Raw genomic sequence first — 13,504 nt, 5'->3', positions numbered from 1 at the left:
TGAGTTTCAATCACATTTCACTACTTATAAATTCTATAAACTTGGATAGTGTCTTAAATTCACAACGCCCTATTTTCCACATGACTCCTACTCACATATTCTTTTAAGTCAATAATTTGTCAATTTCACACACAATACAAAGATACTGTTTTGATTCCTTTCTATTTTTGTACATTGTCTCTACTCTGAATGCCTTAGTGATACACAGGAGCATACATTATAAATAGACACACCCACTATGCATTCTCTACAATTTGCCTACATTTAATTATCTTCAATATATATACGTTTGTGAGATCTATCCATAAATTTTAACCACTAGATGCATTCCAAGGAATCATGCATATCAAATCTCTAACAGATTATTTTCTCAAAAATGATCTTTTGTCCACCAAGTATTTATTAAGGGGTGATCTCCTCTGGAGTTACCAGGTCAGCAAGTACTTGATTATTTTCTCATATTTTACCAGTTTAAAGATTTCTGTCTGTTCCTTTTTTTTTAAAATAAGTACAAATACACTAAGGCTTCAATTAAATTGTAAAACACACTGTGGTTAGTTTTAATTCTGTACACATTGCAAACCCCACAATCCCATACATTCCAAAGCTTTGGTGCTGTTTAAATAATCTACTGTGCACACAAAACACCTTACACACATATTACAACACAGTCGCAGGGCTTTCTTCCCCAAAATCTGTAAGAACATTTCATTTTCAAAAAGTGCCTTTTGCCATAGGGTTTTTTAAAAAATCATTTTGTAGTGAAAAATTAAATACTAATTTCTTTGATGTGCTAGTTTCACTGAAAGAATATGTTACAAGAGAATGCTTACTATTTTTAGAACCATATTTCACTGAAAATCTTCCTAGGGAAAAAAAAAAAGGTTCCTTGGTTTTTATTGTATGCCTGGGCAAAGGGTGATTTTTTTTTTTTTTAAAGACTTGCAGTCCGGGCAGTCCCACAGCAAACAAAGGGCAGGTATCATTTTTTACTGTGATTGGCGTTGGGCTGGAGCTGAAATCACAACTTTCTCCATCTCTCAGAAGCTACTGTGGAATTTACAGTAATCACCCCAGCTGCCTGCCCGCCACACAGCTGAATGGCACACCAAAAAAATATTTATCTAGAGAGAAGGCCACAACATATTTTTTAAATTCTCATTGTTTTTATTCTTCAACTTGGAAATATTTATTTTTTGAGAAAAAAAATAATAAAACTCACCCAGCTGTTACCACTATTCATATTCCAATAACCACCAAAGTGCTGGAGGCCACCTGGTTGACTTTTGCCTTGGAGTCGGTCCAGAAAAGCATTATTTACCCTTTAAAACAATGAAAAATGTGGGTAAGTGGAAAGCTTGCTGCAGGGCTGAGAGATTTCTGAGAACCTAATGTGCTGTCTGAATGGACTGTGGGGAGCTCTGCCCCCATCCAGCTCAGAAGAAATCTACAGAGACTTCTTTTCACATTAACCATATGACACGCTGGGAACAGTCCTCTGGTGGAGGTGGTGGTAGTCTTGACTCAGTCCAAAAGGGGCATAAATTCTTGACTCCAGAGATTCACTCACCCACCTCTACTAGTTCTACAAGAGTCTTGGTCACCCAAACAACCATGAACCCTAGAGGAGGAAGGAAGATGGAAGCTTCACCAAGAGCTAAAAAATGAAGAGAAACCAAACACACTTCTATGGTGCCGTTAATAGTATTACAAGATAAATGTCTCTCCCATACACTCTGTACCCCATCGCCAGTCTTTCTAAGGTAAATCCTACTAGTGAAAAGCAGAAGGAAAACAGGAAGAGAGTGTGAGAAAAGGGAAACACCTGAAGAAGGAAGCCCAAGCTTTCAAAAGAAGGGATACATCTTTCCCTGATGTTTGATCATACTGGCAGCCGCCAATTGCAGAAATAAAGTCAAACATATAAGTGATGAGTGGTAGTTGCTCAGTCACGTCTGACTCTTTGCAACCCTATGGACTGTAGCCCGCCAGGCTCCTCTGTTCATGGAATTCTTCAGGCAAGATTACTGGAGCGGGTTAGAAAGGCAAGAAGTGATCACCCTAACAGTCAAGATAGGGTTACCTGTAGGATGATGGTTATATTATGTTACTGGAGCTGGCTACCTGGGTGCCCCATTTTATAGTTAATCATCCTAAATATCCTTTTCATGGACTTTTGTGTGTTACATCCTACAGTTTTTAAATTTAAAAAGGAAAAAGGCCACACCATGCTCTGTGTTGCCCATGTATGGCTAAGCAGAGTCAGAGACATGGCAGCTGGAGAAATAGCATGGTGATAGGTACCCTATGACGGAGAAGGCACTGGCACCCCCACTCCAGTACTCTTGCCTGGAAAATCCCATGGATGGAGGAGCCTGGTGGGCTGCAGTCCATGGGGTCGCTAAGAGTTGGACATGACTGAGCAACTTAACTTTCACTTTTCACTTTCATGCATTGGAGAAGGAAATGGCAACCCACTCCAGTGTTCTTGCCTGGAGAATCCCAAGGACGGCGGAGCCTGATGGCCTGCCGTCTATGGGGTTGAGTCAGACACGACTGAAGCAACTTAGCAGCAGCAGGTACCCTATGATGTGAATGAATTATGGAGGAACAGCATCATGAAGGCCATAAGCTTCTCAACAGAAACACAGTGTCTGGAGCCCAGAAACTATTCAATCCATGCTTGTGGAAGAGGGGTTAGGCAGGACCCAGTGAGGTGAGCCTCCTTTTTAGTCATGAAGTTTAACGAATGTGGTCATGGTGGGTGGCTGTAAGTCAACATCTGTGTAAGATTTGCGAACTTTGAGGATAATGACTGCTGAGTGGCAGAGTCAGAGGCTGGGGGTTTTGCCTCTTGGTCTTGCTCAGTGTGTTTAGCTAAAATGCCAACTGCATGTTGATTCATGTTAGTCTCTGGTTTTTGGTTGCTATTTTCAACTTCAAGCCCCATTTGGCAGTGGTTACATCTTAGTTATTAGAAAGCTTTGTTTTTTTTTCAATCTCTCACCATAAAATCTACCAAGGTGTCATATTCTGGTCAGCCTGGTGGTGGTGGTTTGATGCTAAGTCGTGTCTGACTCTTGCGATCCTGTGGACTGTAGCCTAGCAGGCTCCTCTGTCCGTGGGATTATCCAGGCAAGAATACTGCAGTGGGCTGCCATTTCCTTCTCCACTGGTCAGCCTAGTTCACTGCAGAACTGAATGTTTACACCACCTTTTCTAGACCTCTCAGCATGCAGATTGAAATAAGATACCTGAGCTGGAGACTTGAATATTAAGGAAGAAGGAAGTGGCTTTGATTCACCTAAAACTCTACAACCAACGGCATAGTCCATACACCTGGACTGTTCAACTATGTGTTGGACAGTCCATACACCTGGGGCTGTTTTTATCCAGTCTCTCTGTCAGTAACAAAGATGGACGTTCCCTCAATATTCCTTTTCCCACCTCACATCCAATCCACTAGAATCCTTGTTAGCTCCACCCACTAAACACATCCTGAAGAGACCTGTTTATTTCCATGGCTACCATTCTAGTCCAAATCCCTATCTTCTCTCATTTGCCTCTCTTTCCACTCCTGCCCTCTGCAATCCATCCTCCACACAACCACTTGAATAAATTATAAAAGGGATCAGGCCTTCCTTTTGTTTAAAACCCTCCCACGACTTATTAGTCTTAGAATAAAATAATTGACTTACAAAATCTTCTATTTCCTGCCTATCTTTCTTTCCTCATTTTGTAGTCTTCTCTTTCTCACCGTCTATAATCAAATCATTTGGGCCTCAGAAAGTTCAAGCTTATTCCCGATTTAGGGCCTTTGTGTTTGTTGCTATGCTTGGTAAGAGGGGACATCCCACTGTAATGTTTTGCCCCCTTCCCATCTCTGTGTGACTGACTCTTGTTCTTGGATGTCACCTCTTCATTGAGGAACTATTGCCTGTAATCTCTCCCTTAGCGTCACTTTGTGATGTGGTCCTCATGGTGTGCATCGCTATCTGAAATAATCTTGCTGCTAAATTGTTAACTTCTATGTATCTCCTCTAGCCTGTAAATCCCATGCAGCTGGGGACCTTCTCTGCCTTGTTTACACCTATTCCTAGTGCCTAGAACAAAGCACAGGGTATGCCCTGATTCTTAAGAGGTGAATGAATGAATTGTCCTGGTGCATGGTCCCCACATTAGCCTCTTTCTGTGACTGCAGCTACCTTGTAAAATTAGCCGTGGTAGTGAGAGTAGTTCATTGTCCACTGCCCTCAATTCACTTAAACACTTTGAAGATGGATGACTTTGTCATGTACACAAGGTGATGCAATTCACTTTTGAGCGTGTTACTAAGAGGACAGCAGACTGGGTCAACTAGAGATCACAGGTGGTAAAGAGATTACTTTTTCAATTTCTATCAAGAATTTGTAATAGGGAAGAACCTTTTGTATTCTATTACAAGTTAATCACGAAAGGGATGTTGCCTATAAGCTTAAATTATACATAATGGCCCATGTCTGAGAACCCTGCTTCTCAGATAATGAGCATTAAGCTAAAATGCCTTTGTTTAGCTCGCAGAAAACATCCTGACCAGGTCCTCTATTAATGACTGCGGGGGAAGAAGAAACTAATATATAAACTCCAGTGACTGACTGGAACCAGGAAATGTTTGACTTTACTCCCTCCCCTTTTAGTAGAAAAGAAGCCTGAATTCGAATTCAGGCAAGACTGGTTCTTTGAGACACACGTCTACCATCTTTTGGTGGCTGTCCAATAACGTTGCTATTCTTTGTCCCAACAACTCATCTCTCAATTTATTGGCGTGTCATGGGATGAAAAGTGCGAGCTTGGACTCAGTAACAAATTGAAATGGGGGGAAAAGTACCAGTTTATATTTTTGTTTACTAGTTTTAGAAGATACATATATTTCATTGCTGTCGAGCTAGTGCTCAGGATTTTCTTCAGAGGCTTAACTTGGATAAAAACTATTGTTCAGAGATGATTCATGTTTCAATAAATCAATTCAGTTCATTCCAATTTCCAGCTGGTAACCCAGTTCAAGTCCTTCACCCCCAGCGCTGTTTTTTCCTCTGAAGTTTTAACTTTTCTTCTCTTCCTCAGAAAGTCACACTGGGTCAGGTTCAGCTCCATCAGATTCAGTCATCACAGGGTTGGTTGTAAAGCTTGTTAGGAATCTGCATGATTTCTATTATGAAACTCAGGGCTGCGTTTTCTGCTATGTGAACTTCCAAACAGTAGAAAACACATCGTCTTCTTGTCTCCAATAAAATTATGTCCCTGGAGAAAACCTAACTTAACGACCCCTTCCCCCAAACCACATAGCTTGTATTGCTGCCCTCAGCAGGAATGGACACAGCTATTTTATTCTTTAAGTGACAACTGAATGAGCATTTTCATATGAAAAGATGGAAAAGCTCACTGTAAACACCAAAGGACAATACAAACATGAGCTTTTATCAAAAACTGATAGTATAAATAAAATATGTGTAAAGACTTGATCAATTGTTTCAAAACTGGTTACTGAGTTTATTATCCAGAGAGATTTCCTATTGGATTAAACTGGGATCTGTCTTTAACTAGAATCAATAGAAAGAATAGAAGGTGAAGGAAAGAAATAGTGCCATCAATATTTAGGTATTCAGCAATAAGGAAATAAAGGTCAAAGTTCCTATAACAAAAAGTAATCTTTTTGACCTCTAATCAAATAATGGATTTTTATTGGGTGCCCATTGAAGATTAATTTCTTAGCCATGGGGCCTACTAATGTGACGTATCACTATCTTTAAAATGCCTAAAGCTTTCTAATCCAATTAATCCTCAGAAATCCAGAGAAATGCTGGCCACTAATAACTAGTGTTATAGAAATATCAGGTTTTTTAATAGAAAGACTTTTAAAGAGAAAAAGTAAAAGACTAAACTAATTTATGACCTAATTTATTAAAAAAAAAAAAAGTAGCAGTAAATGTTATGTGGCAGCCTGAATGGTGAGGGGAGTTTGGGGGAGAATCAGTTCAGTTCAGTTCAGTCATTCAGTCATGTCTGACTCTGTGATCCATGGACTGCAGCACACCAGGCCTCCCTGTCCATCACTGGCTCCCAGAGTTTACACAAACTCATGTCCATCGAGTCGGTGATGCCATCCAACCATCTCATCCTCTGTCGTCCCTTTCTCCTCCTGCCTTCAATCCTTCCCAGCATCAGGGTCTTTTCCAATGAGTCAGTTCTTCACATCAGGAGGCCAAAATATTGAAGTTTCAACTTCAGCATCAGTCCTTCCAATGAATATTCAGGACTGATTTCCTTTAGGATGGACTGGTTGGATCTCCTTGCAGTCCATGGGACTCTCAAGAGTCTTCTCCAACACCACAGTTCAAAAGCATCAATTCTTCGGTGCTCAGCTTTCTTCACAGTTCAACTCGCACATCCATACATGACCACTGGAAAAACCATAGCCTTGACAGACGGACCTTTGTTGGCAAAGGTCCAACTGTGGGGGAGAGGATACATGTATATGTATGGCTGAGTCCCTTTGATGTTCAACTGACACTATCACAGCATTGTTTGTTAACTGGCTATATTCCAATACAAAATAAAAAGTTTTTAAAATGAAAAATAAAAACAAAACAAAAAATAGGTAATAGTAATGGTTCCCCTTTATCCAACAAAACAGTCTAACCAGTATATCAGAATTTCCTTACAACCAGAGAGGGGCTTCCCTGGTGGCTCAGACAGTGAAGAATCTGCCGGTAATGTAGCAGACCCAGGTTCGATCCCTGGGTCAGTAAGATCCCCTGGAAAAAGAAATGGCAACCCACTCCAGTATTCTTTACCAGAGAATCCCATGAACAGAGGAGTCTGGTGGGCTACAATCTATGGGGGTGCAAAGAATCAGACATAATTGAGTGACTAACACTTTCACTTTTTCACTTTATAACCAGAGAAAAACACATAAATTCACATTTAACATTTTAAAACTATTTTGACAGGACCATGGAAGCAGAATAATCCATTCAAAATAATATGAAAACACAGCCACAGTTGGCAGGTACAGCAGAATTAGGAACTTCCATTAACACTTTCTAAAGTCTCATTTACAAAATGAAACCACCACAATTTAAAAGTACACCTTAGTGATAGTGGGAAGGTTAAACACATAAATGAAGCTGGTCAGTTTTGAAAGAATTTGCTCCTTTAAATCATGAAGGCCTTTATATTAAATTCTTCTCCTGAGACACTCAATCACATGGCAATAAACTCAAATAACCCAACTGCTCCCTAGGAAAATCTAGAATAATGATAGATAAGGTAATTATTAGTGCTCACCCAATATCAACATGATATTCTGGGCACTTTTAATGTCTGACATTAGAAATAAGATAAAGACTACTTCCACTCTTAAAAATTACTTACTGATTGTAAAAAATTTTCCCTAATATATCAGTCAACATAAAATAACCAATGGTAGTTCTTGTCTCAGCTTTTATATTCAGGTATGAGTATCTTACCATCTATACTAGTTCAGTTATTATAAAGTAGTGTACAAATGGTAAGGATTATATAAAAGGATTACTATGGCTTTGTCTTATGGGAGGGAGATTAAGTATAACCTAAACAAACAGAGCTTGAGAGCTGAGTCCACTTTCTAGGGTCAATTAATGCCACCAGTTCAGAAAAATTGGATATTGTTTGTATATGTATGTGTGTGTGCATGTGTATGTACCAGCTGGCATTCTCACACATACCACACCCCAATAATATAATGATTAAAAAACTAATATAGATTCCAAAATCCTGTTCAGTATTACTGTGTTTTCCTAAAACATTGCAAAAACTTTATAGGTAATTGTTTTAAGCAAGGATGCTTATCTTAGTGGTTCATACCTCCTGTGTTCAGCTTGGTGGCTTTTGGTTCTTTCTTCCTCCTGTTGCTGTCGTTTAAATTCCAGTAATTCACCCTAGGAACGTTAAAATATGGTTTTCAGCTAACATGGTTGTACAGAAGACACCCAAATTAATTACATATTTAACCTGAGCCAGTACAATATTTCATTTTTGAAACTTTTACTTAAGTGCCATTTCCATGTGAAATTGTTTTCTTACATAACTAGGTAGCAAAAAATAATTGTGTCTTAGCCAAATAATAACTGTGAGAGTAAAACTGTGAGATTAAAAAGGCAATGTGCATGTTCAAGCTATTAGACCATTAGGTACAACATACACAGGAGAAAACGCAATGTGAGCCAAACTCACCTGTGTTTTACAAAGAAAAACAAATCAAATTAGTTTCCTTAAGGAATGTTACACAATACTATTTCTTGGTAATTTCTTGAGCTTCTTTTTCCCAACAAATTCACAGCTGCTTACAAATATATACTGGACTCAGTTCTGTAGAGCAATTCCATTAGAAACACATTTTCCATCCTGGAGAATAATCACTCAGCTCTCATTGACTGCTGCTGCTGCTGCTGCTAAGTCACTTCAGTCGTGTCCGACTCTGTGTGACCCCATAGATGGCAGCCACCAGGCTCCTCCATCCCTGGGATTCTCCAGGCAAGAACACTGGAGTGAGTTGCCATTTCCTTCTCCAATGCAGGAAAGTGAAAAGTGAAAGTGAAGTCGCTCAGTCGTGTTCGACTCTTCGCAACCCCATGGACTGCAGCCTACCAGGCTCCTCCATCCATGGGATTTTCCAGGCAAGAGTACTGGAGTGGGGTGCCATTGCCTTCTCCGTCTCATTGACTAGTTATTTCTAATACTAGCAGAACATGGGAGTGGATGCTTTGCTTCAAATAGGCGGTCATGTTACTCCAACTAAATCTCTAGCTTCTGACATTCTGTCTTCTTGGAAGAGTCAGCAACTTCCACATTCAGTTACTGTGCTCACAGTATCAAACCAAACAACTAGGTTGCCAGAGAATCTCAATACTCAATCGCCTACACCTTGAGGCAGACCAAGTTATAACCTCATGTCACAGGCAGAAAAAGGCAGAGGGAAGTTATCAGGCCCCCCTCATGAGTTAGTGCCTGAGTGAAAGAGGTTTTCCGACTCTGGCACTAACTGAGAGAGAAAATACAGTCACCTCTTGATAAACACACAGCAGCTTGTGTATTTTTTTAACCTCCAAACTTCCATGATGAAAAATATAAAGTAAGTTCAAAATTCAGATTGACATTTTATTCTTTTAGTTTTATTCTAAGGCCTTCCAACATTGTATAGCCTGCAAAATAAAGACTGGTTTCTTATACTGTGGTAATCCAAATAAGCTACACATTAATCCCTAAAGCCAGACATCCTGGAATGTGAAGTCAAGTGGGCCTTAGAAAGCATCACTATGAACAAAGCTAGTGGAGGTGATGGAATTCCAGTTGAGCTATTTCAAATCCTGAAAGATGATGCTGTGAAAGTGCTGCACTCAATGTGCCAGCAAATTTGGAAAACTCAGCAGTGGCCACAGGACTGGAAAAGGTCAGTTTTCATTCCAATCCCAAAGAAAGGCAATGCCAAAGAATGCTCAAACTACCACACAATTGCACTCATCTCACATGCTAGTAAAGTAATGCTCAAAATTCTCCAAGCCAGGCCTCAGCAATATGTGAACCATGAACTTCCAGATGTTCAAGCTGGTTTTAGAAAAGGCAGAGGAACCAGAGATAAAATTGCCAACACCCACTGGATCATCGAAAAAGCAAGAGAGTTCCAGAAAAACATCTATTTCTGCTTTATTGACTATGCCAAAGCCTTTGACTATGTGGATTACAAGAAACTGGAAAATTCTGAAAGAGATGGGAATACCAGACCACCTGACCTGCCTCTTGAGAACTCTGTATGCAGGTCAGGAAGCAACAGTTAGGACTGGACATGGAACAACAGACTGGTTCCAAATAGGAAAAGGAGTACTTCAAGGCTGTATATTGTCACCCTGGTTATTTAACTTATATACAGAGTACATCATGAGAAAGCTGCGGTGGAAGAAGCACAAGCTAGAATCAAGATTGCCAGGAGAAATATCAATAACCTCAGATATGCAGATGACACCACCCTTATGGCAGAAAGTAAAGAGGAACTAAAAAGCCTCTTGATGAAAGTGAAAGTGGAGACTGAAAAAGTTGACTTAAAGCTCAACATTCAGAAAAAGAAGATCACGGCATCTGGTCACATCACTTAATGGCAAATAGATGGGGAAACAGTGGAAACAGTGTCAGACTTTATCTTTTTGGGCTGCAAAATCACTGCAGATGGTGACTGCAGCCATGAAATTAAAAGATGCTTACTCCTTGGAAGGAAAGTTATGACCAACCTAGATAGCATATTGAAAAGCAGAGACATTATTTTGCCAACAAAGTCCGTCTAGTCAAGGCTATGGTTTTTCCTGTGGTCATGTATGGATGTGAGAGTTGGACTGTGAAGAAAGCTGAGCACTGAAGAATTGATGCTTTTGAACTGTGGTGTTGGAGAAGACTCTTGAGAGTCCCTTGGACTGCAAGGAGATCCAACTAGTCCATTCTAAAGGAGATCAGCCCTGGGATTTCTTTGGAAGGAATGATGCTAAAGCTGAAACTCCAGTACTTTGGCCACCTGATGCAAAGAGCTGACTCATTGGAAAAGACTGATGCTGGGTGGGATTGGGGGCAGGAGGAAAAGGGGACAGCAGAGGATGAGATGGCTGGGTGGCATCACCGACTCGATGGATGTGAGTTTGAGTGAACTCCGAGAGATGGTGATGGACAGGGAGGCCTGGCATGCTGCGATTCATGGGGTCGCAAAGAGTCGGACCCGACTGAGTGACTGAACTGAACTGAATCCCTAAAGCACAATATTTAATTCTAATTTCTCCTGAGCACCAATGACAAAGGAAAAAGAGTATTCATTCAGTCACTTCACAAGTATTAAATGCTGAAGCTTGTGCTAGAGACTTACACTTTCACAATGGCATAAAGTCTTTCACTTTAATTTCTGTCACTGTATAAGCATAGTTTAAAAATCTATCAAGCAACAGTACTACTTATACTAGGCCTATATTAAAATAAAGGAAGTCCCAGTCTTCCCCCTCACCCATACAATCATGTTCAGTTTTTGTGTGTGGTTTCATCTGTCAATTGTCTTGTTTAAAGCATGAATATTCTTCTGTTTCTTAATCAAAAAAAAAAATAGCATTATCATTTGGCCTCCTACCATGGAGATTTACATCTCTATTACTACCTCCATTCCAATGCCCACTTCCCTTCCTGGTACACCACCATCCTCATCCTTCATCCTGATAACTTTAAGTTTCACTGTGGTGAGGGAAGAGTCCTAGGGGTCTTACCACTCCTCAGCTAGATTTCCAAGTCACCCTTTTTTCAACTCTAGCCCTCCGAGGTGCCAGGTGCCTCTAATTCCACATCTGTATCAGGACTGCTTCAATATCAGTATTACATTTCTTGAAAATGAGTTCTGCCTTCTCCTGCTCTTCCTACCAGCTTCCAAAATTGTGCTGATAATGTTTTTTGCTACAGTCTCCTGGTCTGCACTTTTGTTCTACATACTGGCTTATGACTTTTAAAAAAAAACATTCCCTTTATTGTCTTTTTAGGGGATCTAGGGAGCGAGGGACTTGTGTTAAGCAAATGAAATGTTGTGAAAGTGCAGTGTTTAACCAGACCTTAATATTCTGAAGCAAAAATTACACTGGAATTCTGTTACTTGATCCTCACAACAATTCTCAAAGGTAGGCAGATAGTGTTTTTTGATGAATGAATGGATAAACATTATTATACTTGCTTTATAGAAGAGGAAACAAAGGATCAGAGACTCAGTTTAAGTGTTTTGTCAAGGAATAAATGGCTCCTAAGTAACGAAATAAAGACGAGAGCTTGGACGTTTTTGTACCTAATCTATAAAAATGCATCCAGTATAGGCAGTGGAGATAAAGGACAAATTGTCACTAGTTAATCACACTCAAGAATAAACAGCCACATCTAGAACTGTAGAGCCCATTACACTCAAAAGTTCTAGCAGAATCTATCTAACCTAAGTTCAAAGCTAAATCCCTCTTGTCAAAGGATGCTAATTCTTCCCACTTACATTAACCCATTTCTCCAAGGAGCAACTTCTGTATCCAGCCATTCCAAGTTCGATAACACGAACCCTGGACAAGCTAAATTAGGACATCAGTCCTAGATATGAGACAAAAGAGTTTTTAAAACCTTTGAAGCATATATTTTATAGATGCATATTACCACGTATTTCCTTAAAATAATTTTTAAGATAATTTTTTCAGCCTTGGCAAAAATGATCCTGAAATTTATCTGGTAAATGATAAATTAGCAAATAGCAATAAAAAAATTCCTGAAAAAAAGAAATGAGTGAAAACCAGCTTTCCCAAATATTCAAACATATCATGAAACTGCAGGAATTAAAACAATTTGATTGAGTTCAGGAAAAGACTTACTGCATGGAAGCACAGCTTACCATAAGTTGTTTTGCTAAACCCTCACAGGAGAGAGAGTTCAGTGAATGATGATGGACTAGCTGACTACTGTGAGAAAAAATCAGAACAAGATCCTTTATTTTTATATGAAAATAAATTTTACAGAGCCCCAGGACTTGAACTTAAAAGATGGAACTGTATAAGTTGCCAAAGGAGGCATGGGTAAGGGTATTTATAAACTTGAAATGAGGAGGGTACAGACTCAGGAAATAAAAGGATTAATAAATTTGGCTACATCAAAATTCAAAACTTCAACTGGGATAAAGACTTAAAAAGATGTTTATGGCACACACAGGCTAATTCAGTTATTCTTTCATTCAGTCACTCAACAATATCTGAGTGCATACTGTGAGCCAGGCTTGCATCTATGTGATGGGGATACAATAACAAGACAGATGAGATCCTTGCTCCTTAAGAGTTTATATTCTAAAAAAAGAGAAGACCATGAATAAGTGAGAAAAATATCCACCGATAATCCTATGCAGAGGATTAAACCTGCCGTTGTGAGGCTCAGTGACTCAGTTCTTATTTTCGGTGGAGGCTCAGGGAAGGCCTGAGGAGGAAGCTAAAGACCTTATATAAACCAATAAAGAAAACACGGACACCAGACAGAAAAAGGGCCAGGCAAAGGAAGAGGAAGTTGGCAGCTAAACCACAGAATGCCTGTACATTTAAAAATAGTCATCATTTTCACACATAGTCAAAGAATATAAATCAAAACAATGAGATAAAAAGTTTTTCTTCTATCCTGTTGACAAAAACTAGAAAAGTCTGATAGAGAATCAGGTACATTCCAGCATTTTGGTGGAGTGTCTAAGTTAATAAAAAAGTAGTTTTTGGAGAGCAGCAACCATAAATATGTAAAATGTATGCATCCTTTGCAGAATGTTCAAAGATGTGTAGAAGGAGAGGCGCATCTGAATCACTGAAACAGTTAAAGTTTAAAGGGAAGACTTCATGCACATTTACAAGGACCTGGCACAGTAAAGTATGGCATCATCCACACGATGGAATATCATGCAACAGCTCCA

The 13,504-nt window shown here is 39.6% G+C and overlaps 1 protein-coding gene across 3 annotated transcripts in view; it reads right to left on the bottom strand.

Annotated features, from left to right (window-relative positions):
* EPSTI1 (epithelial stromal interaction 1) overlaps positions 1-13,504 on the bottom strand; it is a 99,785-nt gene that overhangs the window by 4,453 nt on the left and 81,828 nt on the right. For 2 of the 3 annotated variants that reach the window (XM_044926841.2, XM_025263030.3), the window contains one exon: positions 7,885-7,958. In XM_044926841.2, coding sequence (XP_044782776.2) covers positions 7,885-7,958 — 74 coding nt within the window. Of the gene's footprint in view, positions 1-1,222; positions 1,323-7,884; positions 7,959-13,504 lie in introns of all 3 variants that reach the window. The other variant, XM_006076499.4, reaches the window with a different exon arrangement.

The sequence above is a fragment of the Bubalus bubalis genome, chromosome 13, assembly GCF_019923935.1.
Source record: "Bubalus bubalis isolate 160015118507 breed Murrah chromosome 13, NDDB_SH_1, whole genome shotgun sequence".
NCBI classification, from domain to species: domain Eukaryota; kingdom Metazoa; phylum Chordata; class Mammalia; order Artiodactyla; family Bovidae; genus Bubalus; species Bubalus bubalis.
The sequence above is the reverse complement of the archived record's forward strand: the minus strand, read 5'-3'. Positions and strand labels throughout refer to the sequence as shown.